Source organism: Mastomys coucha, unplaced genomic scaffold (assembly GCF_008632895.1).
Source record: "Mastomys coucha isolate ucsf_1 unplaced genomic scaffold, UCSF_Mcou_1 pScaffold11, whole genome shotgun sequence".
In the NCBI taxonomy this organism is placed as follows: Eukaryota; Metazoa; Chordata; class Mammalia; order Rodentia; family Muridae; genus Mastomys; species Mastomys coucha.
Genome location: NW_022196893.1, coordinates 11,129,961 through 11,156,969, shown reverse-complemented (window position 1 = coordinate 11,156,969; position 27,009 = coordinate 11,129,961). Strand labels below are relative to the sequence as shown.

Genomic DNA, 27,009 nt, shown 5'->3' with positions numbered 1-27,009 from the left:
CATTTGCCATAGCCCATGTCCACAGGACCCTCTATCAAGAAAAGAAAGGGGACTGCTCACCTTGGCCAGAAAGAAAATCAAAAACAAAAGAAATTGTGGCCCTACTAAGCAGCCATATGGCTGCCAAAAAAAAAAAGTAGCCATTGTCCACTGTGAAGGGCATCAAAAAGGGGATTCTTCAGAATCCCAAGGGAGTAGGGCAGCAGACATGGCCCCCAGAAGGTGAACCTAGAGCCAGTGCAGTGGGGGCTCTCCAGGTCTTGGTTACCCTGCCTGAACCCAAATTTCTCCCAGACCCAAACTACACACAGGGAGAAAGTTAGTAGGAAAAGAGAGAGGATGCAGATGGCTGGGGTTCTCACTGAACAAGAAACCTGTACTCTGTACTCCCTGCTGATCAGGATACAAATGGTCACCAACCCCCACCCGGCCACCCTCCTGGGAGCACCCTCCTGGGAGCACCCACAACTGTTGAGGCCCAGATATTACATTCTTCAACTAGACAATCTTGTCAAAAATGCCGGGTCTAGAAGTATTACTTGTGCCCACGTGAACCCTAAAGAAGGAAGAAAAGCCCCAAAGAAATCCACACCTGGGGAGGCATCCCCAGAGAACTAGAAAACGGATTTCATAAAACCTGTGGCTTATGGGTATAGCAGTTGTTAGTTTTTATAGTCACCTTCTCTGGATGGGTGGAAGCCTATTCCACTTGAACAGAGCCGGCCTCCGGGGTGAACAAGAAACTCTTCCAAGAGTCGATTGCTACGTCTGGATGGCCCCTCTCACTGGGGTCTGACAATGGCCCACGGCCTCCACAGCCCAAGTTCCTCAAATCTGGCAAAGGTCCTAAATGTTGATTGGAAACTGTATTGTGCCTATAGGCCACAAAACTCAGGGCAGGTGGAAAGGATGAATAGAACCTTGAAGGAAACTGAATATGTCCTCGAGATTGACAAACGTTGAAACAACCTCCTAGCATTTGCCCTTCTAAAGGCCACCCCATACTGAGATTTCACCCACTTGGAATTGTGTTTGGGAGGCCTCCCTGTTTCCTCCCTAAGGTGGGGACTACTAACCAGTCAATCCCTCCTCCCTGTTTCCTCCCTAAGGTGGGGACTACTAACCAGTCAATCCCGCCTCCATGTTTCCTCCCTAAGGTGGGGACTACTAACCAGTCAATCCCGCCTCCATGTTTCCTCCCTAAGGTGGGAACTACTAACCAGTCAATCCCGCCTCCATGTTTCCTCCCTAAGGTGGGGACTACTAACCAGTCAATCCCGCCTCCATGTTTCCTCCCTAAGGTGGGGACTACTAACCAGTCAATCCCGCCTCAAGTCCTTACAAGTCCCTGTGTCAAGCCCAGATCCTGTTCATCAGACAGTCCGAGAGCCCACGGCTTTGCCCATATGTGAGCCTGCCCACAAGTTCCAGCCCATTGACCTTGTATGGGTAAAGAGGATCCTGAGGCAGAGCCTAGAACCATCATGGAAAAGCCCGTAACCTATGGTCCACACTGCCCCCACAGGCTGAGGGAGACTACAGGGGACAAAGATAGATAGGTTGTCATCAGGTCGTCCAACCCACTAAAGATGCCACTGACATGGGCCCTATGCCTATTGTGTTTTGTCTCCCTGTGGAAAATGCCCCAACCCTCTTGTGTATGGGAATTAAGGAAGACCAGCTGGGAGCTCATAGCCAATCTATCCACTGAGACTAGCGCACCTTCTCGGTAGATTTCTGTAAAATACCACAACCAGAGACAACTAGGAAAGGGTGCTGCAAAGGAGCATGCTCCTGAGGCTGCAGGCCCACTTTTGAGGAGATGGGGCTCCAGCCTACCCAGTTGTTCCCCCTATGCAGATTCCTGTAGCCATACACAGATTCACTCCAAGACTGGCAGACAAGCATTCTTCCAGGCCCCAAGTACTACTTGGCTTGCTTGGCATAACAGCTTAACCATGTGTGCAACTTCTGACTTGTTTGCACTGGAGAAGAGTCCTCATGTGTGTCACCACCATAGGTGATTGCCTACCACAAAGCATTGGCCAGGCCTACCTAAATCTAGATGGTGGGCTGCCCTGTGCGTGGTGAGCGAGCAAGCTATCTCCATTCTCATTCGCCTATCACAGGCTCTGCTGCAGTTAGGACTTCAGCCCTACTTGCGGGGGATAAAAAAAAAAATTAAGGAACTCAGTACTCAAGTAAACATAGACCTAGGCCATCTGGAACATTCTACTTCCCATCTGGAAGCTCAGGTAGACTCCTGAGCAGAGGTTTTTCTTCATGAAAACAAGATGTCTCTGTATGGCGCTGGGATAAACCTGTTGCTTCTATGCCAACCAGTCAGGGGTAATTAGAGAATGTTTAGCCATAGTCAGAAATAACACTGAGAAAAGAGAAAAGAGATGCCAAGAATCTAACCAGTGGTCTCAACCCTTGCTCTCCTGGGCCCACTCAACCCTTGCTCTCCTGGGCCCACTCGTTAACTACTCTACTTATGGCCATTGCTGGATCATTGATCCTTGTGTTCCTAACCCTGACTGTAAGACCCTGCTTGTCCAGCTGCCTACTTAACTATGTAAAACAGAGAACAGATTCTGTGAAAGTGCTGAGGGGACAATATAGCCCCTACCCCAAGATGAGCCCACAACTTGACCCATGTCCATAGAAACAGTAAGGAATGTCACAGGCTCCCAGACCACAGTGAGCTCACAAAAGACACCTTAAAACCCAGCACTTGGGCCCCAACATTTGCCAAAATGGGAGCAAAGACCTAATCCATCAAAGACCTGATCCTGAATTCCAGGAAAGTCCCTAGAAGTACTAATTTTTCTTTTTTGGCTTTTGAGTTCCACTTCTTGTTAACTGTTCTTGCTAACTGACATAGGTAACAAGATGTGCTTTTGTGCATTAAAAAAACAAAAAATAAAAACAGAAAACAAGAAAACCAACAGCCATAAGACTCGAGGCTGCATGATTTGGGCAAGTTCCCCATGTAATTGCTGGCCAGCAATGAAGACTTTAAGTGTATGTGTGTGTGTGTTGGTCTCTGGTGGCCTTACACTGCAATACTAGGAAGCTTATACCAAACTCAAGACTGGAACTTACAGGGGTCCTCAGTGAAGATTCCCAAGAGAATCTTCTTACCTCCCTCCCTGCTGGGTGCTATATGTATGCCTTTGATTTTTATGAAGCATAAAAATGAATCACAATGAGTGTGAATGTGTGCAAGGGTCAACTCAGCACCGCACTCAAACATGGCCGGGTAGAGTGAGGGTGTGGGGGGCAATACATTGTCCAAGTATTAGAAGGATGAAAAATACCCGCCTCTGTGAGCCTGACCCCAGCTCATCTTCCACCGACCAGGGACACAGGGACACAGTCTTACCTACTTAGTGTCCTCCTACTCTGAGGCTTGTACCTCCTCCCGGAAGGCTGTATGGAAACCTCACCGTCCATCACATGACAACTGACCATCAAGCCGCTTTTCCAGGTCCAGCTCAAAAGTTACCTTCCCAGAATTCCCAGGGAGTGGTCTGTACCTCCTCCCTCCCTGGAGCACAACACAGGCCTCTTCCTTCGCGACCTTGAAGTACTTATCTCCCCACCAGCCTAGGGGCTCCCCAAAGAACTGTGTATGTCCTCAGAGTACTCATAGGGCTGGACACAGAGTGAATACTGGTGACCATGTTTTGAGTTCCTAACGACAAGCGGGAGAGACAGAAACAACTTGCCAGGGAAGAGACTGTCCTGGGTTTTGGCAGGTCTGGGGTAAGGAAAATTGATGCTTACATCCTCCAGGGTCCAGCCCCACATATTTTTAGGCGGGGCTCTTGCAGAGTGTGGCTCTTACCTGGGGCAGAGCCTGTACCACCGTGTCCAGCAGGGCCCGCATTCCTGTGGCCATCTTCAACAGCTTCAACACTGTGGGTGACATTCAGCCCCAGCTGTCAGTCTAGGCTATGGATGTGTATACACAAGGGTGTACATGCATGTGTATGAACTCAGAGAGGAGAAGGAACACAGAGCAGGGTGTGGTCAGAGTCCCCTCTTGGGTACTACATGAGAATAATATGGCTGCAGGGTCTGGAGGGATGGCCCAGTAGTTAACTGTTCTTCCAGAGGTCCTGAGTTCAATCCTAGCATCCACATGGCGGCTCACAACTGTCTATAACCATGGTCCTGTGAGATCTAATGCCCTCTTTGGGTATGCAGGGCACACGCAGACAAAAATACCCATTTATATGAAATACATTAATAAATATTTTTTAAAAAGAATATGGTGACAGCTGCAGAGTGAGGGGCATGTGTACAAAACTGAATGCAGAGTGGGTTCAGAGGAGTTCAAGACCACAGAACACATACGTACAGCGGAGTGAGGAGAAGCAAAGATGGCCGACACAGAGTCTGCATCCCCTCCCATTCCCTCCCATCCCCTCAGGCTAAAAGGACTCTGGTGTCACCCGTTCAGTTCCTGCACAGCTCTCCCTCTTTAGAACTTGGAGGCAACAGGCAGGACGTGGGAAGAGGAGCGAGAAGCACCCCGCCTTCGCCGTGGCAGTAAGATTTTGAAAGAGTAGGAAAAACTTTGGGATGAGAGAAGGGCTTCCGGGGAGGAAAGGAAGCTTGTCGGGTGTGTTGAGGACTGTGTCCCTGCTACAGTGCTAAAGAACGGCCAGGGAGCACCCAGAGCCGGAACTGGGTCTTTGTGCCACATCCTGAGACTGGACCACATGGATTATGCAGCCATGAGGAAGCAGAGGCAGGTCTACACGTGCCTGGGGTGGGCAGCTGGATGTGCATGAGGCTGTGCACACGCAGGGGTGACACGTAGTCCTTTTTTGAATCCTGCTGTGCCCTATTCAGCAGGACCCCTCTTGCTCACTTGTTCTATGTCTCCCACCCCACTCCTAGGCCCTCTCCCATAGACAACGGGGAAGCCCCCTTCCCACTCCTGCTTGTCTCTGCCTTGTCTCCCACTTACCCCGGGCAATACGTAGAACGCGCATGATACGGATGATGGTGGGGTTGATGGGGAGGGCCGCATTGATCTCGATCTCCTCCAGTGTGATGCCCATGACAGACAGCAGCACAATGGCCAGGTCCAGCTGATTCCATCTTTACAGCAGGGCAGTTGAGGCAGGAGTAGGAGTTGGGGGTTAGGGAGGGAAGCAGACACACCTGAGTGGAAGGCAGACTCCAGGCACTTCACACTCCTGGGGGGCCCACTAGAATGTGCTAATACCCTTCCTTCTACCTACCCTCTCTGGTACCAGTGAGTCTGGTCCCATTTTTCCCTTCTACAGGGAGCTGCTCAAACTGAAGAAACATCCCTGGCTTTCTATAGGAGAGAAGGCATGGACTCTGACTTCTAAGTCTAAACCTATCTGATCCCTCCCAGTAGCATTTAGCCAGTCCATCAAGCTCTCTAGGCCTCAGTTGCTTCCTCTGAAAAGAAAAGTTGGCGTGAGAAAGAAGGTGCTCCGTCTTCAGGTTACAGAGGACCCACAGGAGATGAGCTAAGACAGCCTGAATCCATTCACTGAGACTTAATCACTTCCTACCCAGGAATCTAGTCAACAGCTAGGACACCTTGACTATCAATAGCCAGATGTTACTGGCTCCTTCAGGCTGCTTTAAAGATCAAGACTTCTTTCCCAACTTTGCTGCCCTAGTATGACCCAGCCACTCACCGGTCCTTGAAGAAACGCCTCAGGCCAAATGCTACCAGCTTCAGCACAGCCTCCAGCACAAAGACAGTGGTGAACATGTAGTTGCAGTACTTGAGGGCTGTCTCTAGGGACTACATGGGCAAAGAGAGGCATGGTCCAGTACTATTATCTGCCCCAGAACCTTCCTACAACCAGAGACTCTGCCTTTTAAGGGGAGAGTTTAGTCCATTTACATTTAGTATAATGCTTTGTTACTTTTTATTTATTTATATTCCTTTTTATTCCTTATGTCTTCATGTGTGATAGTCATTTCATATTGTTATTTCCTTCTTTGTGCTAGCCTGACCCAGTTGCTCCTTTTTGGAGACAGAATGAGATAGTGGTTAAGAATCCCTAAACCACATTTCATAGATTTGAATACTGCTTAACTCCTTATCTAGTCTGTGACCTGGGAAAGTGCTTGACCTTTCTGACAGTTTCTTTGACTAAAATTTTTATAAAACCGTCCCTCCTGCCTATGAGGAAGTTGCTGTAATAATTAAATGAGGTATTCAGGGATGGGCACAAGAAAAATAACTGATACTTGTAAACTGTAATAATCTGATTTCTTCACATTAATTTGGAAATTCTATAATTACTGTTCACTCTGCCATGGTTCTCTTTCTTTTCACTTCATAATCATCTTCTCTGTCCACTGAAATAAGGTGCTAATTCCTCACCTGGAGGCTTGGTGTCACTCTTCCTGTCAACTCTGCCAAGCAGAGTCTTTTAGAATGCACCTGCCCCTCACACTCTTCTGCTAATGTTATCTGACATCTACTTCAAGGATGTCTGCCAAGGGCTTGCCCCCAGACAGTCATCCCTTAGACTCAGGGTACTCAGTAGGCACTGGGGGCCCTGTAAACTTTGAACACAAATCTAAGCTCCAATTCTGGCTCTGATGCTTATTCTCTGAGGACCAACCTCTTCATCTGGAAAACTCGACCAAGGTTCTCCCAACATCGACTTTACAATGAGGATTAACGCATGCATCATGCCCTGCGGCATCTGCGGCGTCCATATGAACACACCACAGCCACTGTTACTCATGCTCTAGGCTGCTCACAAATGCCACCTCCCTCACATCCTGGAAAGAATGACCCTCTTCTTTCAAGCTTCTAACTTTCCAGCTGCCCTGCATCTTTTCCCCACAAGGGCCTGGCGTAAGCCCACCATAGAGGGACTTCACGGATGCTGGCCCTCTACTCAACCCTGTACCTGAGGTGAGATCTTGTTAAAGCTGGTTCTCCCCATGTGGCCTTAGACTAGACGGTGACCCCAAGACTCACTGTAGGCTGGTTGTAATGCTCCAGGGACATGGTAACCACGTTGAGGCAGATGATGAAGGTGATGAAGATGTCCAGGTAGTGGCTGGTGCACATGGAGTGGATGAGCAGCCTTGTGGGACAGTAGGTAGCATAGTAGGGCAGCCTCTGAGCCTCTGTAGGGAGCATGGGAGAGTGGCACAAGCCATACAGAATTGGACCATGCAAAGAAAAGAGCACAAAGGAGAGAGAGGCCATGGTTGGGAGGAAGCAAGAGAGGAGCATGCTGGCCTGTATCAGGTCCTAGATAAGAGTGTTCCTCTCCCTGTGCTAGGACACTGTGAGGAAAACCCTGAGATATTGGTGGTAGGAAGCAGGGTGTTAGGATACACATTATTCTCAAACACCCACTAAAGAGGCCCATGACAAGCTCTGATAGGCAGAGACAGGGGTCCTTAGGCTGACCATCCAGGGGTAGATGACTGACCCCAAAACTGCAAACAACTTTCACAAGGAAGAACATGAGGGGCAGGTGTGTTCTAAAAGTCCCCCCCATTGGTGCCCACAGGAAAGACTGCCTTTGTCTCTGCCTGCACCAAAGCACTTGGGCTTTACCCAGGGTGGCCTGTGGTATCATTACGGATGGTCTCAGGTCACCTGGACAAGTAGATGCTGGGGAAAGGGGCTGAGCCATGGACAACAGATAGATTAAATCTTTTGCTCTCTTCTAGTTCCAAAGGCCCAGTGGGCCTGGATCAGACCTGCCCCAGGGCACTGCCCAGGGGGCACAGCGGAGGGTAGAGACCCTGCCCATCCCAGCATCCACCATCTGCTCACTACGGCGCTTCTTTTCCAGGCGCCTTAGACGTTTCTCCTCACGCCGCCGTGCCTCCTCAGCCTCCTGGTGCTGCCGGCACTTGTGGAAGTTCTCCACGACCACGCCCACAAACATGTTGAGCACGAAGAAGCTAACAATGAGCAGGAAGGAGATGAAGTACAGCAGCATCCAGGGGTTGTGGTTCGTCACCGGCTGTAGGGGAGGCAGAGTGAGGGCTGAGGAGGCTGGTCTACACAGCAAGGTCACAGGCTTTTGATCTCACCAAGCCTGGGTGTAATGGGGGAGTTAGGACAGCCTACCTCTGAAGCCTAAGGTGGAGACAACACAGCAAATGGGAACTGTGTATCATGGGCAATATGGGAATTGTCTAGCCTGGGCAATATGAGAACTGTCTAGCCTGGGCAATATGGGAACTGTCCCTCCTGGGCAATATGGGAATTGTCTAGCCTGGGCAATATGGGAACTGTCCATCCTGGGCAATATGGGAACTGTCCATCCTGGGCAATATGGGAACTGTCCATCCTAAGCAATATTGGAACTGTCTAGCCTGGGCAATATGGGAACTGTCCATCCTGAGCAATATGGGAACTGTCCATCCTAGGCAATATGGGAACTGTCCATCCTGAGCAATATGGGAACTGTCCATTCTGAGCAATATTGGAACTGTCTAGCCTAAGCAATATGAGAACTGTTCATACTGGGCAATATGGGAACTGTCCATCCTGGGCAATATTGGAACTGTCTAGTCTGGGCAATATGGGAACTGCCTAGCCTGGGTAATATGGGAACTGTCTAGCCTGGGCCCAACACATGTAAAGAGGTCAGCCTTACTTCCCTGCCCTCTCCTTTCCTGCTCCTGTGGTTGTCTCCTGGACACATTGGTCTGCTGTCTTTTCAGTGACTTACCCCCTCATTCACCCATGCTAGCATCCATCTATTCATCATCTATGCAACCCATCTATCATTCATCATCTACTCAACACGTCTATCACCCAACCATCCATCTACTCACTCACCCATCCATACATATATACATACATCTACTCACTCACCCATCCATTCATCCATCTACTCACTCACCCATCCATCTACTCACTCACTTACTCACTTATCCATCCATCTACCCACTCATCCATCCATCCATCCACTCACCTACCCATCCATCCATCCATGCATTCATCTACCCACTCACTCATCCATCCATCCATTCATCTACCCACTCACCCATCCATCCATCTACCAACTCACTCACCCATCCATCCATCCTTCCCTGCATTCATCTATCCACTTACCCATCCATCCACCATCCATTCACCTACTATCTATCCAACGTATTTATATCTACCCATCAGCTCACCCACTTATCCATTTATCTAGCCACCCACCATCTCTCCATCCATAAACCCTATCATCTATCTACCCAACCATCCACCCACCCACTCACCTATCTATCTATCTATCTATCTATCTATCTATCTATCTATCTATCATCTATTCATCCATCCATCAATATGCCCATTCACCCACTCATGGACTCATCCATGCACCTGTCCATCCATCTGTCTATCTACCTTCCCACCCACACCTATACCCATCTATCTACCCAACCACCCACCCACTTGTCCATCTATCCACCCATCTACACAGCCTTCCATCTACTCAACCTGCCACCCAGCCACCCACCCATCTTCTTATCCATCTATCCATACTCTATCCACCCATCTACCATCCACTCAACCTGCTACTCATCCACACTCCCATTTAATCATCCATCCCAAATCAAAGCAGAAACCAACATGACCAGGAGGCAGCCAAGCTCAGAATAATGGGTGGAGTCCATTCCTAGGAATGGAGGACAAGCAAACAAGGAGTAGAGAAACGCATACAAGAGTACTCATGGCCCCTGACCCTCCTCAGCTCCCCCTTAGCTCCAGATCGAACCAGGTTGGTTCTGGGAGACCAAGAACCAGAGGTGACTTACAGGTCCCTCCCCCCACCATCTTCATCTGCCAGGGCCCCAGTCATGCCCACCTGCTGATCCACAGCAACAGCATCCAATCCATTATACATGATGTTCACCCAGCCATCCTTGGAGGCCAAGACAAAGAGGGACATCAAAGCCTGGCGACAAAGGAAGAGGGTTGGGGTAAGAGATGTGGGCTCATCAGACCTCCATTGTTCTGCCTTTAGGAGACCAAGACAAAGAGGTCTTCCTGAGTAATAGATCTAATGAGGCCTCTCTGAGGACCTACTGTGTGCCTGTTGTGAGCCTTGGGGCTGCTGTTGTGGGGATAGAAGAAGAAGTAGAGCCAGAGTCCTGAGTTACCATCTCAGTGCTAGTAGTAATGGAGAGATGCCCAGCGAGAAGGCCCATGAGCTCCTGGACCCTGACCCAGGAGCCCTGGGTCTCCACCCAGCCCCTGCTGTTAACTCAGGTGTGAGAGTGTGGACCTGTGAGTGAGCATCAGGAAATCTACCACCAGCCATCAGTGAGGGGCCACCGGCCTGACCCTGCCTCTTCTTGCATCCTACCCTGGGGAAAAATGTTAGTCCCCCTCTCTGCAAACAGCTCCCGGAGGCTTTTGTGGGGATATGGAAAGGAGGCCCTTTGGAGACAGCTGTCTCCTGGAAAGCTATGCGAATGCATCAGGTGCCCAGGAGACAGGATCAAAGGCAAAGTAGGAGCCTGCATGCTGACTGAAGTGTTAGGAAAGAGAAGCCACCAGGCAGGCCTAGGCCACCTTCCCCAGACTAGTCACTAGCTAAGCTTGCCTACTGGGCTGCCATATTCCCATTTGACAGAGGAAGAAACTGAAACCTAAAGAGAACACCTCTATCCAAAAGCAAAAACAAAAACAAAAACAAAAACCTCCCATTACTGTCCCTTGGGTGAGAAGTCAGAACCAATGTTTGTGAAGTACCTGTTAAATTTCAAGTGCTGGCAGCCTCTGCACCCAAGGCCCCAGCCTTACTTCTCCTGTGAGCAGAGCTCCACCCATATCCACCTGGCAGGATGGAAACTGTCCATCCTGACAGAGCAGGACTGGAGCCACGTTTGTGAGCCTTGTGACCCTAGAAGGGCTCACCTGGCCCAGGTTATCAAAGTTGTATTTGTGATGCACCCAGCGGTAATTGGCGGCCACACAGTCAGACCGGTTGGTGATATTTCGGGTGTCCACTCCCAGGCAGTGATAGAACTTGCCTTTGAAAAGCTGTGGGAAAGGAGGGAAAGGCTGTTCTCGGGGTAAAGGGGGCACAATCAGAGGAAGAAAGCTCCAGGAATTGACCCACACGACCCGCCCCTTGCTCTGTCAACCCAGGTTGGGTCTGCCTTTCTCACTTGGCTCCACCAAGGCCACCCCTAGGTCCCCAGGTTAGTGTACTCAGGTGGGTTGCGGTAGGCAGGAATAGGCTGTGCTCAGCTTCTTGTCACCCTGCAGAGTGGACACCCCTCACCTGCACCCCCAGGATGCCGAAGATGATGAAGAAGGCGCAGCAGATGAGGACTATGTTGCCGATGGGCTTGAGGGAGGAGATGAGCGTCTCCACTACCAGCTTCAGCCCAGGGGCCCGGCTGATGACCCTGTGGGCAGGCAAGGAAGGCCAGGGTACCGTGAGCCACAGCCGACAGAGAGACAGCCCCAACTCAGCCCACGGTCACCAGGCTTGGCGGGGAGGGTGAGAGGGGGGAGGTTCCAACAGGAAATGAAGATGCTGTAGCCAGGTTAACTAGGACAGGGACTAAGTACCAATCTCTACGTAGATAGAAGGACACTTGACCCCCTCAACCAATCCCCACAGAGTACACCCCATATCCAAGAGATGGCACTCAGAGGTGGCAATGAGCAACCCCTGAACACAGGGGAGGGAATGCAGTGGAGGCCATTTTAGCCCTTGTCCTAGGCTCTTTGGCTCCTCCTCCCTGCAGCAAGGTATGCTGGGCACAATGCTCTTGGGAGCCTGCATTGTCAATCCAGACTGAAAAACCCACGTGGGTGATATCCCTATTCAGTCCAGCCATACTCCCACTCCATCACCATGCATTGGGGCAGAGTCCGCACCTCAAAGGACGTAAGGTACGCAGGAGCCGCAGGACCCGGAGGACCCCCAGAATCTTGGCTCCCCCTGCAGAGGCCACGGATACCACGATATCGATGATGGACACGAAGACCAGGAAACCATCCAGGACGTTCCAGCTGCTGCGCAAGTATGCCTGCTCACCGAAGTACAGGCCCAGAGAAACCACCTGGGGGAGGGGGTTAGGGTCAAGCCTTGGGAGGGGCATGGGGCCAGAAGACTCCCCCCGGGGACAGGACAAAGGGAGGTAAGGAGGTGATGGGTGAGGTATGGCTCATGACGGTTCTTCTGAGGGCTGGTGATAGGTAGGAAGGAAAAGGGCCTGTGCCCAGGGAAGTCTGCAAGCTATGGTCTCATAGCATGGCCATGAGACCTCAACCCAGAGCAACCCACCCTGGAAGGCACCTCGGGGCAGGGCTTCTGCCCCAATGTGCCTTTCCAGTTGGGCTTGGTGATTGGAGAAGAGAGAGTCACTGATCCCCTTCTAGTCCCAGAGCTCAACCCAGGGTCTAGAGCCCAACAGGAGTGGACATCTGAGACCTATGGAATATTCCTGAGGGCCAGACCAGCAGGAGAGGTGAGGCCTAGGCCAGACCAGCAGGAGAGGTGAGGCCTAGGCCAGGGGCTCCATGTGGGGGTGGTAAGGACCCTGGTGGAGCCCAGGACAACCTTCAGTGTCATCTCGCCCACGAAGATGGCTGTGAAGATGTAGTTAGACACCGTGAGGAAGATGCGCTCCTGAAAGAGTGGGAGAGACCATGAGTCCAAGTCTTCCACATCTGCTCGTGAGCCTGTCCTCCTCTGCTTCAGGCAGGGGCAGCCTCTATGGACACCATTTCTCAGATCTAGCCGCCTTCCCTTCCCACGGGCTGGCTGGTTCTCTCTCTCTCTCTCTCTCTCTCTCTCTCTCTCTCTCTCTCTCTCTCTCTCTCTCTCTCTCTCTCTGCATGCTAAGTGTCTGGCTTGGCTGAGCTCTCCCTGGACTCTCCCCACCATTGTTATAATCTGGCCCTCTGCCCAGCCCCGGGCGCTGCAGCCACTCACAGTGCTACCAGCTTCGATCTGGGGCCTCTCCAGAGCGATGGTGATACAGTTGAGGAAGATGAAGGCCAAGACCACATAGTCAAAAAGCTTGTGAGCAATAATGGTCTGACACAGGATCCGGAACCTGAGTGGAAGTCAAGGAACCCCCGGGAGGGTCAGTTTGCCTCCCACTCTGACCAGAAGGAAGACAGGACCACGGTACACACTCAGTAATGGCTTAAAGGAAGGGATCTCTTTCTCCCTTTCTGTAGCCATTCACCATCTGCCTAAGGTGCCCAACTGGAGGCTCCTCCCCAACCGTACACCTAAGTAATGAGGTCAACCATCTGCCTTCAACACCAACACCAAAGCATCCTCCTGGAAGCTTTCTGATAGAAAGGACTCCATCTGAGTTTTCAGGTTGCCTGTGGATCTGCCCAGCCTTGTTCCCAGCACGGGGCTGGCTTAAAAACAAGAGAGATGCCCAGGGAAGCCCCAGAGGGACGTCTAGACACGCCCCTTCCCTTGGAGACCCTCCTCTCTCTGTCACTTGGAGGTGTCCTGCCCAGCTTGGTAGAGGACTCTCCCAGACATATCACCCTCCTCCTCCTCTGTCCCTCACTCTCAGACAGCCACTACTCACTTGTTCTCAGGGGAGAAGAGGTAGACCGACCAGTCCTCACGGACTTCGCACCAGTCGGGCTTGTACACATCAATCATCTTGCGGACGCGGAAACACAGGGTCTGGCAAGGCAAGGCAAGGCAAGGAACTGGGTGGGTCCTGGGGTTGGTGCTGTGCAGAGCGGCCCATCTCTTCCTAATCTGCCAGCCAACAAACTGGGGGCACAGGATGAACTCTGACCTCTCTCCCAAGCCCCCAACAAGGAAGGGTTGGTGGCAGAATAAGTCAGATGTAGACAGTTCTGGCCCCACCCTCAGCCCCACCCACCACGCTTGGACCTCCCAAAGCCAAGAAGTCCCTTGGATCCACCTCTTTCAGCCCTATAGCCTACTTCTACAAGTGCGGTTTCTAGGGTATCCCAGTCAGTCCCTACTCACGTAGTCGATTTCCTCCTCATCCTCCCCACGGTCGCGGCGGTCGTCCATCTTGGTGAAGACATCCTTGGCTATGTTGGGCATTCTGCCATTGCAGTCCTCGTGCCCAGGGGCCTGGCCTGCGGCCCTCCAAGCAGCCCATGAGTGGGCACCCACCACAGGCACCAGCTCTGCCAGGTCAACAGAGTCCCTGGTATCGAGGGACAGAGTCCGGCGGTGGTGGCGGTGACGGTGAGCCAGGTGGGGTCCATGGTGCGTGTGGTGGGTGTGCGGGGCATGCAGAGGTGCTGCTCGAGGTGGCACCTCCTCCCGGGCACCTTCACAGGCCCTGACGCAGCTACCACCCCGCTCCCCGGAGAGCAGGGACTCATGCTCAGCTGAGGGTGGCTTGTGTTTCAGGCTATTCCAGCTGGAGCGGCGGCTGGCCCAGGTCCCGCTGCGACCCCAGGGCCCGTAGTAGGAGCTTCGGGAGCTGGACTGCGGAAAGACCCAGACTTGGATCAGCAGCCACCCACACCCTAATCTAGCACCAAGACCCAGAAGTCCAGGACACCATGGTAAAGTGAGCCCATCCATTCTCAAATTAAAGCCCCTTTTTCACTTGAGAAAAGCATACAGCAAATAACGGTCAGCTTTACAGGTAAGGAAACTGAGGCTTGGAGATAGGTGATGATTTGTTCGCTTTTAAGCAGCTCAGAGCCAGATTAAAGCTCTAGTTGTCTCCACCCCAAAAGTCTATACACTGTTGCCAAGGTGAAATCCCAGGTCTCTCCACCAGACTCCACTCTTGCATTCCAGCTACAAAGACCTGTTCTAGCCTAGCGGACCTAGGATTGTCATTAACACAGACCCCCACCTGGGTCTAGACTAGATAATGTGGTACCCTTGTCAGGGCACCTGGTGCTACAGTCCTTCAGTGCCCCCTACCTCCAGCTCAGAGCATCCATCACAGGACTCACCAAGGATCGCTGATCATAGCTCATCCTGCCCAGTGACATGACACTGCTTTTCCGGGAGTCTAGGGCCACCAGGACCGGGTCTGGCTGCAGTGAGAGGCGGGGGGCAGTACCCATGGCACCGGTAGGACCCAGGTGCCCACCCAGAGGGAGGCTAGGGTCCAAGTGTCCATTGGGTGTCATGGGTATCGGGCAGAGCTTGAGATCTGGAGGTGTGAGAGGAAGACGGCAGACAGACAGACAGACAGACAGACAGAAGAGCAAAGGAAGCCAGGAAACAATCAGAAGTGGTTGTTATATAGATGGAGAGCTTTTCTGGCGAGATGTCTTCCACCAGGAAATCCTGGGTGCTGGCACCTACTTCATGTGCTTTCTTCCTGCCTGCCTGTAAGGCTGTTATTAATCTTCTCATGAACCCTTCCCTTCTGCTCTGGGGCCAGCCTAGACCTCCATCATGCTGGAGCACCTCACCTCCATGCTCATAGGCAAAGATTGTCCTCTTGGGTTACCATGGACACTGGGTTTGGTTGGAAAAGGCTACCTAGTGGTATCAGACATGACCTGAACCCAGGCTACATTCAAAGACACTGTGGCCATAACTCAGAACCCCGTGTAGAAAGGGAAGCAGGTGGGTTTTTAGGGGAACCCAGGAGGTCCATGATTGTCTGTTTCTGAGACCAAGCATCTCCTTCAGATATAATTGTAAAAAAATAAAATAAAATAAAACAAAATAAGCCAGACAAGTGTCCCTGGGTCCCTGGGCCTAGGCTTCCTAGGGTAGCCATTGTGCCATCTGGGAATCCTCAGAGAGTTCCTGATCCTGAGTGGAAAGTGCAGGTGTGTTTACCTCTATTGTTGTCCAGGCCCTCTGGGAGCTTGTCAAACTCCTCCAAGTTGGATGAGCTCTGGTCCTCGTCAGAGTAGGAGCGGTTAGCATCACCCTGGGAGATCAGGTCACGTTAGAACAGGTCAGCTCTGAGTTTTCCTAGCCCGCCCTTGGGATTTTTCTACGGACCTTCCCATCCTCCTTTTACAGATGGGGAAACTGGATTAGAACAGGGATGTGAGAAGCTAATAAGGACTTTGGCCATAAAACCCAGTCTCCCTGATTTCCAGCACTCCTCAAAGCCCAACAGTACAGAGGAAGAAGCAGGCTCTGGGAACCCAGAGTGTGGAAGCTTTAGACTCTGAGGTAGAGAAAAGGCTCCTGGGGCAGGGAGAATCCTCCACTTGCATGCGACCTGGAATGGGAAGCTCATGCCTCACTGGAAGCTCTACTTTGGGGAACTACTACCTGCTGAAGTTTCCAGCTATACTATCCCCCTGCCAGGCTCCCTGTCTCCTGCCCAGTGACTAGGCCAGGGTTATAGTTACCTCAGCCTGGAAGCCCTCTACCAGGATAGCCACCAGGAGATTGAAGAGAACGTAGTTGCCAAAGGTCATGAGGGCAACAAAATAGAGGGAGGCCCAGGGGGTGGTGGAGGCCATGCCATTGTACAGGACAACGTTCCAGTCCTCCTGAGTGAGGATCTGTTGAGAAGGACACAGTTCAGCCCTGGTCCAGGCCCAGGCCCCGCCCTCCCATCAGCCTCAGCCTCTCCCAGATCTGCTAGCTAGATGTTTTCCCCCTGAAATCCATGAGCTGTCAGCTGCCACTCACCTGGAACACTGTGACGATGGCCCACAGTAAGGAGTCGAAGTTCTTCCTGTCAGGGACTGTGTCTCCAGTGTCCGTCCGGAGGCTGAATTTGCAGCCAAAGATATGCATCCCAAGGATGCTAGGAAAAGAAAGGAGGTGGCACGAGGGATGGATCACACTCAGCTCTCTGCTACTCCCAAGACCACCCAGTACCAGGATAGAGGGAAATCTCAAGTCCGTGTTAACAGAGGGCTCGGAGGATGGACTTTCCCGGAGCCGTTGGGTTGGATGTTGGTGCTGGGATTCACAGCCAGATCCCGGCAACTTTGTCCCCAGGATCATCCACCAGTCACCGTGCCCCAGGCTCACGCCCGTAGCCCCCAGCAGGTGGGTGGGACTCACCTGAAGATGAAGATGAAGAGCATGAGCAGCATGCAGAAGGTGGCCACGTTGTCCATGGTCTTCATGAGCACCACGAGCTGACGCCGCAGCGCCGGCATGAAGCGCACCAGCTTCAGCACCCGCAGCAGCCGGAAGGTGCGCAGCACGGACAGGCCGCCGTCAGCCTGCCCCACGATTTCCCAGATGCTGCAGCCAGTATCGGGGAGGCAGAAAGGGTCAGGGGGAGACCAAGGGGACGGGAAGATGGAAGAAGCAGAGAGGGTAAGGAGAACAGAAACAGCTTACAGTCAGCCATCCATCCATCTAACAAATGGCGTTGGGTGCTACTTCACAGCAGCCCCTAAAACGGGGTTTCTCGGCCACGAGCCCGTGGATCCAGCATTAAGAAGCCTGTGGCTAGAGTTGGTGAGATGACTCAGCAAGTAGAGAGCTTGCCATCAAGCCTGATGACCTGAGTTCAATCCTCAGAACCCACACAGTAGGAGAAGTGACTCCTGCAAAATTACCCTCTGACCTACGGGCACGCACGCATGCACACACGTATGCATGTGCATGTGTAGGTAAAGAAGGAGAAAGAGGAGGCAACAGTTTGTCTTGTCTTCCAAGTCTGAATTGTCACTAGCCTCTTTTCGAGGTCGCACGCTTCTTTTGATGATGAATGTAAACAACAAACCAGAGAATCGGCCATAGCTATGACTTCATGGGCAATCAAAATAGCTGATATCTTCGTGTTGCATAGCTATTTCTGTGTTTCCAACCCCCGTTTGCAACTCTGGGGGCCTCAGACTCACTGCTACCTCTATTGAGCACACTCATGCAGAAGCATATATTACCAAATCACCAGTTTATTCAGTATTTTGATAACTGCCTGCCGGTAATGGTTTCCTTTGTCAGTCAGAGGCTTCCTCTGCCGCTCCGGGTTGAGGCCCTCACTCCTGCTCCTCAGCTTTGGGGGGGGGGGGGGGGGGGGGGGGCGGAGGGTGCTGTTACCTGATGATGACAATGATGCTGTCGAAGATGTTGTAAGGGTTTCGCAGGTAGTCAAAGAGCCCGAAGGCGGCCAGCTTCAGGATCATCTCCAGGGCAAACATGCTGGTGAACACCACATTGCAGATCTCCAGGATGTTGGTCAGTTCCTCGGGCTGTGGGAGGTGGGGACAGAGAACGTGTGACCCTCGTGAGTCCCTTGGACTCACACCATGGTCCATAAGACTTCACAACTGAGCTGCTACCTTTGGATCCTGCAGGGAGGGTGGTTCTCTATGAGGGAGTGAGGCAGCCCCGGCAGGGTGCTGGTATTGGACACTAGGAGACATTAACCACCCGTGCTTCACACACTGCCAGGAAATGGGGGACAAAGACAGAGTGTCTGCTGCATGCTGGAAACAGCCCTAGAGACAGGACATCTCCACGGTGGCCCCCGGAGAACACCAAGAAGATCAAGTCACTAGCCGGATCCCAGACTCCCCATTTTTCAGCCACAGGTCTCCCTTTACCTATGGATTTGTCTCTCTTGGGATTTTAAAAGGCAGACAAGAGCTTGCAAATGGCACCATTGAGAGCCCTGCTTGGAAACAGACCGTGCCATGGGGATAAAGAGAATGGTTCCAGGCATGGCCCCTGCCTCTGATGCTTCCTCTCATTATCTACAAGTATAGAGTGTGTCGCCTCATGGACTCCCAGCCTCTGGCTAAGGATGAGGCAAGGGACCTCTGCCCCCTGCTCTCCTCTCCTGTACTGAAGGGTCTGGCTTATGCTCAACGGGACAGCAATGGCTTCTCCCTGAATCCTGAAAAAGGAACGGCTACTTATCCCTCCTTCCCTGAACCTGGAGACCTGATAAGCCATTTGACAAGTAAGGCAACCCGGTGGGTGGTGGGACAGACTTGCGCAGAACCACCCAGTAAGAGTAGCAGACTCGATTGCAGTACACAGAAGTCCTGCCTGAGAGGGCTTGCTCGCTCAGTCATTCATTTGTTCACTCCTGAATGTATCCCACAGGCCTTCCCACAGCTGGCACTGTGCAGGGCCTATGCTCCTGCAAGAGCGATGTCCCCTCTCTGTGGCAGAGTCCCACGAATCACCCTAAAGCACAGTAAGCCAGCACCCACTAACGCTCACTGAGCTGAGCATGGTTTGGGGGACATGAAGCCAGGCGGCCTCCTGGAGGAAGTGGAAAAAGAGATCTGGTGACACAGGGGAGCAGAGAAGAGTGACAGAGCCAAACTCCCAGCCAGGGTAAGAGCTGGGTGACAGGAGGCTTCCACATCAGCAAGCCATCTTCCTCCCCCACCCCCCTACTCCCACTCATCATCAGCACCCTAACTCCACACCAGGCCCTTCGAGCGCGCACAGCGCCCGGAAGCAGAGCAACCACAGGGGTCTAACTTTGATCCCATATGGCTTACAAGAAGAAAGGGAAAAAAATTATCCAGCCACCAGCTTCCCGTCTAGTGCCTAGGAAATCCAATAAAGCCACCAGCTCCTCTCAAGCTCAGATAAAAGGAGAGGGCCCCATTTCTATCTGTAATTACATTTGACTCTCAAAATGCAAAGAGAGCAGGACCCTGGGAGGGCGTGGGTGTGAGAGATTCTGATGCGGCTGGCTCACGAGGCCCACCCGAGTCAGATAATCCAAGATGAGAAGGGTGGTAGGGCCAAGTTGGCCATGCACTGGCTCTCAGCCACATGCAATGTGTGCATGTTCCCTCCAACCGGGCTCTAGCCACCGCGCTTCAGAAAGGTCAGCAGCTCGCCTCCCTCCTCCCCCGCAACAGCTGTTTTTCCAGGCAGCGCACACCTGTTAATCTTTCTCTAATGGACCATCCATCACTCCCAAGAGCATTTTTTCCGGGAGAGAGGCAGGCTGGAGAGAGGCAGGCAGATGAATATAGACAAGACAAGTGGGAGGCATGGGGCAGGGGAGGGGTAGGAGGGGGTAAGGGGGAGGGCAGAGAGGATGGGGGGAGGGGCAGGGGGTGGGCCCGGGGGGGACCGGGGTGGGGGGTGGAAGAGACAGAGATGGGACCAGGATGGACCGACAGACAGATGATGGTGAGCAAAAGGCAGAGAGGCGAAAGCCCTGCTATAGACATAGGGACAGTGCTCTGGGGATGTAGCTCAGTGGATAGAGTGCTTGTCTCACATGCATGGGGGTTCTAAGTGCAATTGCCACTACCCCATTAACCTGATATGGTCCCACACATTTGTAATCCCAGCACTCCAGAGAGTCAGAGGCAGGAGGACCAGAAATCCAAGGTCATTGCTGGCTACAAATTGGGTTCAAGGCCAGCCTAGGCTACATGAAATCCTATTTTAGGAAGGGGGGGGAGGGATGTTGACTGAGACAAAGTGACATGACAAATGTCAGAGAGAACTCCAGGAAAGGAGAGATGACATAAAAATTACTGCAGACAGACAGACAGTCAGATAGACAACAACAGTGAGAAGTCTAACAGGGATGCCCAACATGTACCCTGTGAAAGAACAAGGGTCCAGGTCAGAAAATATCAGCTCATGTCTAGAAGGCACAAGGGGCTCATCCTAGCCCAGTACTAGGCTTGGTGGCCCCAGGCTGTCCAGTCTCAGGTCACTTCTACAGAGATCCCAGCCTAGCTCCATGGTGACAAAGATGGCAGGTATCAGCGAAGTTCCTCCCCAGAGCAGGCATGCAAGGCACTTTCTATGTCATTCTAGAAGCCCCCTGCCCTTTTGCCAGACAGGGTATTAGCAGATTAGCTTTAAACTCTCTGAAGCTGAGGCTGACCTTGAACTCCTGATCCTCCTGGCTCCAGGATTTACATGTACATATGCATATACATATATGCACAAATTAATATGTATATATGCACAAATTTGTGTGTATACATGTTCTCAGAGAAGACTTAATCTCCAAGGAATAGAACAGAATGAAAATCTTGCCAATCTTACCTACAAAGTCCACATTTAACAGGAAGCGTGGAACTCAGACAGAAGTTACTGCTCTTGACCAGACCAAAGTGGAGTCTACTCTGGAGTCACGTCTCCTCCCTCTGCTCTGAACCGGGTGCCATCACCTCGCCACATTTTAGAAAATGTTTGTTGCTCGGACCCCATTTCTCTTCTTACATGCCTTCCATGGCTCTCCATTTCTCTGAGAAGTGTCCTTGGTGGATACGTAGCCCTCCTTGTCCCTTGGACTGTCCACCACACCTTTTGCATTCTTCTTGAAAGCTCTGGATCCTGCCCCTCCCTTGTCCTTGTCTTTCTAACTGATGACTTATGGTCACCCTTTAAGATCCATCCTCAGTGCTGTCTATTCCAGGAAGTCCTCCCTGACTGTGATCCATATTGGTACCTCTCTGTCTCTCTCATGAGGCCCTCACAGAGTTAAAATACCAGGCACGACACCACCTCCTAATCATCTTCCCAGAATCACCTTTAACCTAGGTTACTTGACAGGGGCTACACATTGAGCTTTGAATCACCCATGACTAGTGAGGCCTTGAACACATTCCCCACCCCACTCCCAACCCCCCCAACCCCCGGGGAGCTGGAACCAAAATGGTCCTAAGCCTCGGGGGATCTCCTCTGACACCCACTCCATAAAAAGCTCTTCTTTTCACTCTCTATCTTGACAAGCCTTCCTGAGGCCAAGGTAAGGCTTCAGGGTGGCCCTGCCCAGCTTAAGAGGGTTCTCAGCTCTAGTCAAGGATGCTAAGGTAGAGACTAAGTATCTTCCTGGCCTGGCCTTCCCACTTCTGCTGTCGTCATCCACAGCTGCCCTCTGCACCCCAGAGCCAGCTCAGCTAGCTGCGTGCCAGGTCACTTGGGCCGCCTATGCACCTTCCTCAGTTTCCCCATCTGCCCAGGAGACACATACCCTGCCTGCCCTCCATGACTTCTGTGAAGATGAAGCCCGGCAGCCAAGTGGGCCTGACCCCATTGATGGTCACACAATTCAATCAGAGATCACCCAAGGGGTGTGGACTTCTCAAATCTCCTAAAGTCCCCTGGGGGTTTCCTCTTTTCAGTAATGGGAACTGAACCTCGGACATGCTAGGCAAGTGCTCTGCCGTCAAGGCATGCCCTGCCCTTCTGGGGCATCGTCTCTCTCTTCAGGAGATACATGTGAGTCCCTGCCTGACTGGCTGACATCCTTTCACCCGTCACCTCCTCCTAGGCCAATCCCGATAAGGAATATCTACAGCCGTAGGGAGCCTGAACAAATTGTTCCTGGTGACAGCTCTCCATTATTTGATCCACAGTGGCCATGGTAAAGGCCGTGAGCATCTGGACTGAGCTCCCTATAATTAGGGAGGCAGGGATGACAAGCCAGGACGTCACCACCTGTCCCCTTGCAGTGATACAGAGTTCTCTGCAGACCTGGGTGGGGTGCAGGGCCCAGTGGAGGTGGCAGGGAAGGACCCATGATACTCTCCCCTTCCTTCCTGCATGCCATCTGCAACCCTGGGCCACCTCTCACTGTGGGTGCCACCTCAGTGGGGGATGCTCAAAATAAACCTGGGGGCGGATCAGTTTCCCCGCAGAGAGATGTCTGAGAGCCCAGGGCGAGGAACAAAAATACCAACAGGCCCTGCGCAGAGCTCCGCTGAACAATGGCTGCCACTCGGTGATGCTTTAAAAAGAATGGTTTAAAAATGCTCCCTCCTCCTCCTCCTAGCTTCTTCTTTAATTAATTTTTGAGGCTCCAGACAGTGGATGGTAAACTTACCCAGGCTGGTGGCAGAAGGCTCAAAAAAAAAAAAAAAAAAAAAACAGCTAGTAATGGTGGAGTCCTAGATGCCTACTAGACACCTGAATCCACACATTTGCCCTTCTTGGTGGGGCAAGGGTGGGGGGCAGGGGTGTCTGGCTTATCAGTAGATAGAAACACCAGCTAGGTAAGCATGTGACTTTCCCAGGGCCACCCTGTCTGTCAGCTACAGAACCAGGGTTGAACTCAGACCATAAACAAACAACATGGCCTCTGAACAGTGGCCTTCCAAGTGTAAAAACAGGAAGCAGTGACTAGCACTGGCTTGGGAAATATTTATGAGGACTCAGGGACACCCTGCTCTCTCTAGGCCGGGGGCTTAGTAGCTTCCCAGTAAGCCCTAAGATAGCCCTAAGGGTGAGACATCACACCATTGAGGTTAAAGATGAGGAGATCAGTGGAGATACTCCAATTGATGGGAGCCTCTTCCAACCAGATGGGGATTCCAGGTGGGTGGGGACTTGAGCATCACATGACTTCTGCTGTCCCAATGGAAGAGGCTCTGGCAGACACAGAAAGTGTGCTCAATGCATAAACGTGTAATTAAACAAATGGTTTTTGGGTTGTTTTTGTTGTTGTTTCAAGCAGGGTTTCTTTTAGTAACCCTGACTGTCCTGGAACTTGCTCTGTAGACCAGGCTAAGCTCCAGCTCAGAGGTCCACCTGCCTCTGCTTCTCAAGTGCTGAGTTTAAAAGCATGCACTACCATGTCTGGCCAAAAAACACATTTTTTTTAAGGAGAGCAAGCCCGCTCAAGTGGGATGTGGCAGGTACAAGAGATTTGAGCTAGAGAAGAACCTGAGCAGACTCATACAGAGACCATGCCTGGCTGGAGGTCAAGCTGGGCGCACAAAGGAAGAGTTGCCTTGGAGGGGGTTCAAGAAGTCGAGTAAACCCCAAACAGCCCTGATTTGTAGTGTCTGCCAATTTCCGTGGTGTAAATACTCTCTCCACAGCCCATTTCAAATGAGCAACTATTTAACTGCTTGCTAGATTCCCAAGTGTGAGAAAATTGGCTCCCACCTGCTGGTTCCAACAAACCAGAGACAGTGCCTGACTCTGGTATAGCAGGGTGTAGACACCAGAGCCAGACACCCAAAAGCATCTCTACCCACATTGCCTTCCCCAAGAGCAGAAAACCCTGCTGGGTCTCTGCATTCTGACAGTCCAGAGCCTTGAGGCAAAGTATAGGCCTCTCCTCTCACCAGCTTGCCCCCTGCAGAGATCCCACCCAGCAGCCCTCCCCAAAGATCTTTTTAATTAAGTCAGGATAGCTGGCAAGCCTGCTGTACCAACTGAGTGTTGGTGGCAGCCCCAGGGGCTACATTTAACTAAATTGAATGAAGCCTATGCTTGGTGAGCTAATGAGCGGAGACAGGAAGAGTGTGGCCCACTCTAGGCACCAGAGAGGGCTTCGCAGAATGTGGATGACACCAAAGCCAAGGGGGCTCAGAATCCAAATCCTGCTACAGTATCAATGTTGCCACAGGAAGTGGTTCGAGCCAGGCCGCTGGCTAGTTGTGGAACCTCGGGTCAGTGGGCTGGGCATAGCCAACTGAAAATGGAGGTGCCCCACCAGGCTGAAGAACAGGCCAAGGAAGCCACGCCTCCAAAAAAAAAAAAAAGACCAGCCAGGGAATAGGACCATTCCAAATGGAGCCCGGATTTGACAGGCTGTTACCCCAGGAGTAGCCTGTAGACTGAGAACTTTCAGGCAGCCTAAGAGGAAAAACAGTAAGCCCTGAGTCTCAAACCCCTGAGTCCTACGTCATCAAGCCTCAGTCGTAATCCACTCACCCTGCAGATACCCCAGACCATCTGCCTCTTGAATGTGGCCTTGGGCAAAGTGCTGAAGCCATATGGAAGGGTTAGACTCTACTCTAGCCAGGATCAGGGAGACCTGGGTTTGCCCTTCCACCCTTGCCCAACCTGAACCCAGTGCTCCACACTGGCCCGTTTCACACCCCACCCCACCCCCACCCACCCCCACTCAGCCCAAACCCTGTACCCTCACTTGCCTGTTCATGGTGCTCGATGCCCATGCTGACAGTGTTGACCAGAATGGCCATCATGATGCCTCTGTTGAAGTACTTGCTGTCCACGATGCCCCGCAGCTTGGCTCGTGTCTCTCGCCACACATCCCCACACAGTCGGGCTGCCCCGTCCTCCTGTTCCTCCTCCTTCCCCAAGCCCGAGGAGACCCCATCTTCACTGCTCTGGGGCCCATCTCCATTGGCTTCAGCCTCTGCAGAGCCGCCAGAACCTGAACCTTCCTGGCCTGAGTCGGTGCTGCCCAGGCCGGAGGGACGCCTGCCTGCCTCATGCTGGCAGTGAGGGCAGCTGCTGGGGTCAGAGGCCAGAATAGCGGAGATGGGCTGTACCAGGGTGTGGGGAGTGGGGTCCAGAGGACTGTGTCGTGGGCACAGCTCTGAAAAAGCAAACAGAGGGCAGCATTAGTGTTCAAACCAGGTCCTCATCTCCCCCAGGGCCACTGTGTAAAACAAACTGACCCCACCTTGAGATGACTGTCCTTATTAAGCAAGCTTGTCACACTTCAGTCGAGCTAACTGTTGGTCGCCTTGACCTTGACCTTGAACCTGTCACTCAACCAACATTCTCAGGCACAGGGATGGGGATCTGGGGACTGCAGGTCAGGATGGAGAGTGGACACCCCTCAGAGGAAGCTCTAGTGGCTTTGGCATTCTTCACTCTGCCCATCTGTGTGAAGGGAGGAAGACCAGACCAAGGCAAACTCTGGGAGCTCCCAGGAATTCCCTCCATATCAGTGAGAGTCAGACTAGATGGGGGCAGGGGACAGGAAGGGTGACAGCAGATAAGATCTGAGACTTTTGACCCCTGGGCTGGTCTTGGATCTGTGTAAGCTATTTCAAAGAGGTGTCAGGGAGGGTTCCCTGTAGCCCTGGTTTAGCGGCTTCCTCTTCTTCTTCCTCTTCCTCTTCTTCTTCTTCTTCTTCTTCTTCTTCTTCTTCTTCTTCTTCTTCTTCTTCTTCTTCTTCTTCTTCTTCTCCCTCTTCCTCTTTCTCCTCTTCCTCCTCTTCTTCCTCTTCTCCTCCTCTTCCTCATCTTCCTCCTCATCTTCTTCTTCCTCCTCTTTTTCCTCCTCCTCCTTCCTTTCTTCTTTAATTTCTCTTAATTTTTAGTTTTTCTCTGTATAGTCCTGGCTATCCTGGAACTCACTATGTAATCCAAGCTGGCCTCAAAACTTAAAGATCTGCCTGCCTCTGCCTTCCCAGGTACTGGGATTAAAGGCATGTGGCACCACTGCCTGGCTTGTTTCTTCTTTGAGCTTTCCTATATTATAGTAAACACATTTTGCTTGAATAAGAAACAAAGGGGGAAGAAAGCAATAAGGGGAAAGGAAGGTGGAAAAGCCTGCACTTTCCTACACAGGCCTCCTCCAAATACTGTGGAGCAACCAGACACCTGTGTCATCCAGCCTTGGAGGATCAAAGCCTGTCTCAGACTGCATCAACACAGGGAAGAAGATGCCATGGGGGCCTGAGAAGTTGGGGGACTAAAAAGTGTAAAGCTTTGCTTCACAACATTCCAGCCCAGGGGCTCAGCAACAGCAAGAAACCATCCCCATGCTCACATCCTCAGGAAGGGAAGAGCTAGCCTTGCCCAGACCCAGCTCTCATCTTCACTGCTAGGCTACGCACACAGGCCACCTGGATCCATATCTAGATGGCTAGCAGACGACCGAGGACAGTGGACAACTGTCTGGTCTTTGCTGGTCTCTCCAACTGACAAGGTAAGACAGCTAGGAGCATGGAGTCCAGTAGACAGAGCCTCAGACAGCAGCTATCCATCACAGGCACAAACCGATAGATCCCTTGAGCCCTGCCCTGGAGGGAGATGGGAGGCCCCATTGGGGTGGTCAAGGTCACAGGGGGAACAGGACGTGCCATGCTCCACAGCTGCTCCAAGGAACAGTCCTGGAGCCTGCTAACTTCTCTGGAGTAGCTAAGAGAAAGTAGACCAAACCCAGAGCTTCCTGGTAGCTCTGGGCGGTCTCCTCTTAGGGTTGTGTGCATTTGCAGCTAGAGACAGACACTCCACAAGGTCTGGCACCTCTGACTCTCCGTATGACTAAGTCTTACATGGACACATTGGACCACTTAAGTGACTCCCTCTCATCTCTTTAGGCCTTGGTTTCCCATCTGAAAACTGGAGATAACAATTTCTAGTCTGCTTCTATCTCAGGGCTATTTCTTGAAAGAAACAAGCTAAGGAATCAATCAATCTCTTTCTCATCCTCTCTCTCTCT

At 52.0% G+C, this 27,009-nt stretch overlaps 1 protein-coding gene across 3 annotated transcripts in view; it reads right to left on the bottom strand.

The window, feature by feature from the left end:
* The window catches only part of Cacna1i (calcium voltage-gated channel subunit alpha1 I), a 112,520-nt gene that overhangs the window by 11,897 nt on the left and 73,614 nt on the right, over positions 1–27,009 (bottom strand). For all 3 annotated transcript variants that reach the window (XM_031349760.1, XM_031349769.1, XM_031349776.1), the window contains exons 10-29: positions 24,740–25,149; positions 17,958–18,109; positions 16,968–17,153; positions 16,587–16,704; positions 16,301–16,456; positions 15,774–15,867; positions 14,930–15,132; positions 13,974–14,447; positions 13,558–13,658; positions 12,936–13,059; positions 12,561–12,629; positions 11,876–12,060; positions 11,271–11,397; positions 10,901–11,026; positions 9,846–9,935; positions 7,814–8,006; positions 7,001–7,152; positions 5,694–5,803; positions 4,985–5,118; positions 3,854–3,924 (exon numbers count right to left, since the gene is read on the bottom strand). In XM_031349760.1, coding sequence (XP_031205620.1) covers positions 3,854–3,924; positions 4,985–5,118; positions 5,694–5,803; positions 7,001–7,152; positions 7,814–8,006; positions 9,846–9,935; positions 10,901–11,026; positions 11,271–11,397; positions 11,876–12,060; positions 12,561–12,629; positions 12,936–13,059; positions 13,558–13,658; positions 13,974–14,447; positions 14,930–15,132; positions 15,774–15,867; positions 16,301–16,456; positions 16,587–16,704; positions 16,968–17,153; positions 17,958–18,109; positions 24,740–25,149 — 3,275 coding nt within the window. The remainder of the gene's footprint in view (positions 1–3,853; positions 3,925–4,984; positions 5,119–5,693; positions 5,804–7,000; positions 7,153–7,813; positions 8,007–9,845; positions 9,936–10,900; positions 11,027–11,270; positions 11,398–11,875; positions 12,061–12,560; positions 12,630–12,935; positions 13,060–13,557; positions 13,659–13,973; positions 14,448–14,929; positions 15,133–15,773; positions 15,868–16,300; positions 16,457–16,586; positions 16,705–16,967; positions 17,154–17,957; positions 18,110–24,739; positions 25,150–27,009) is intronic.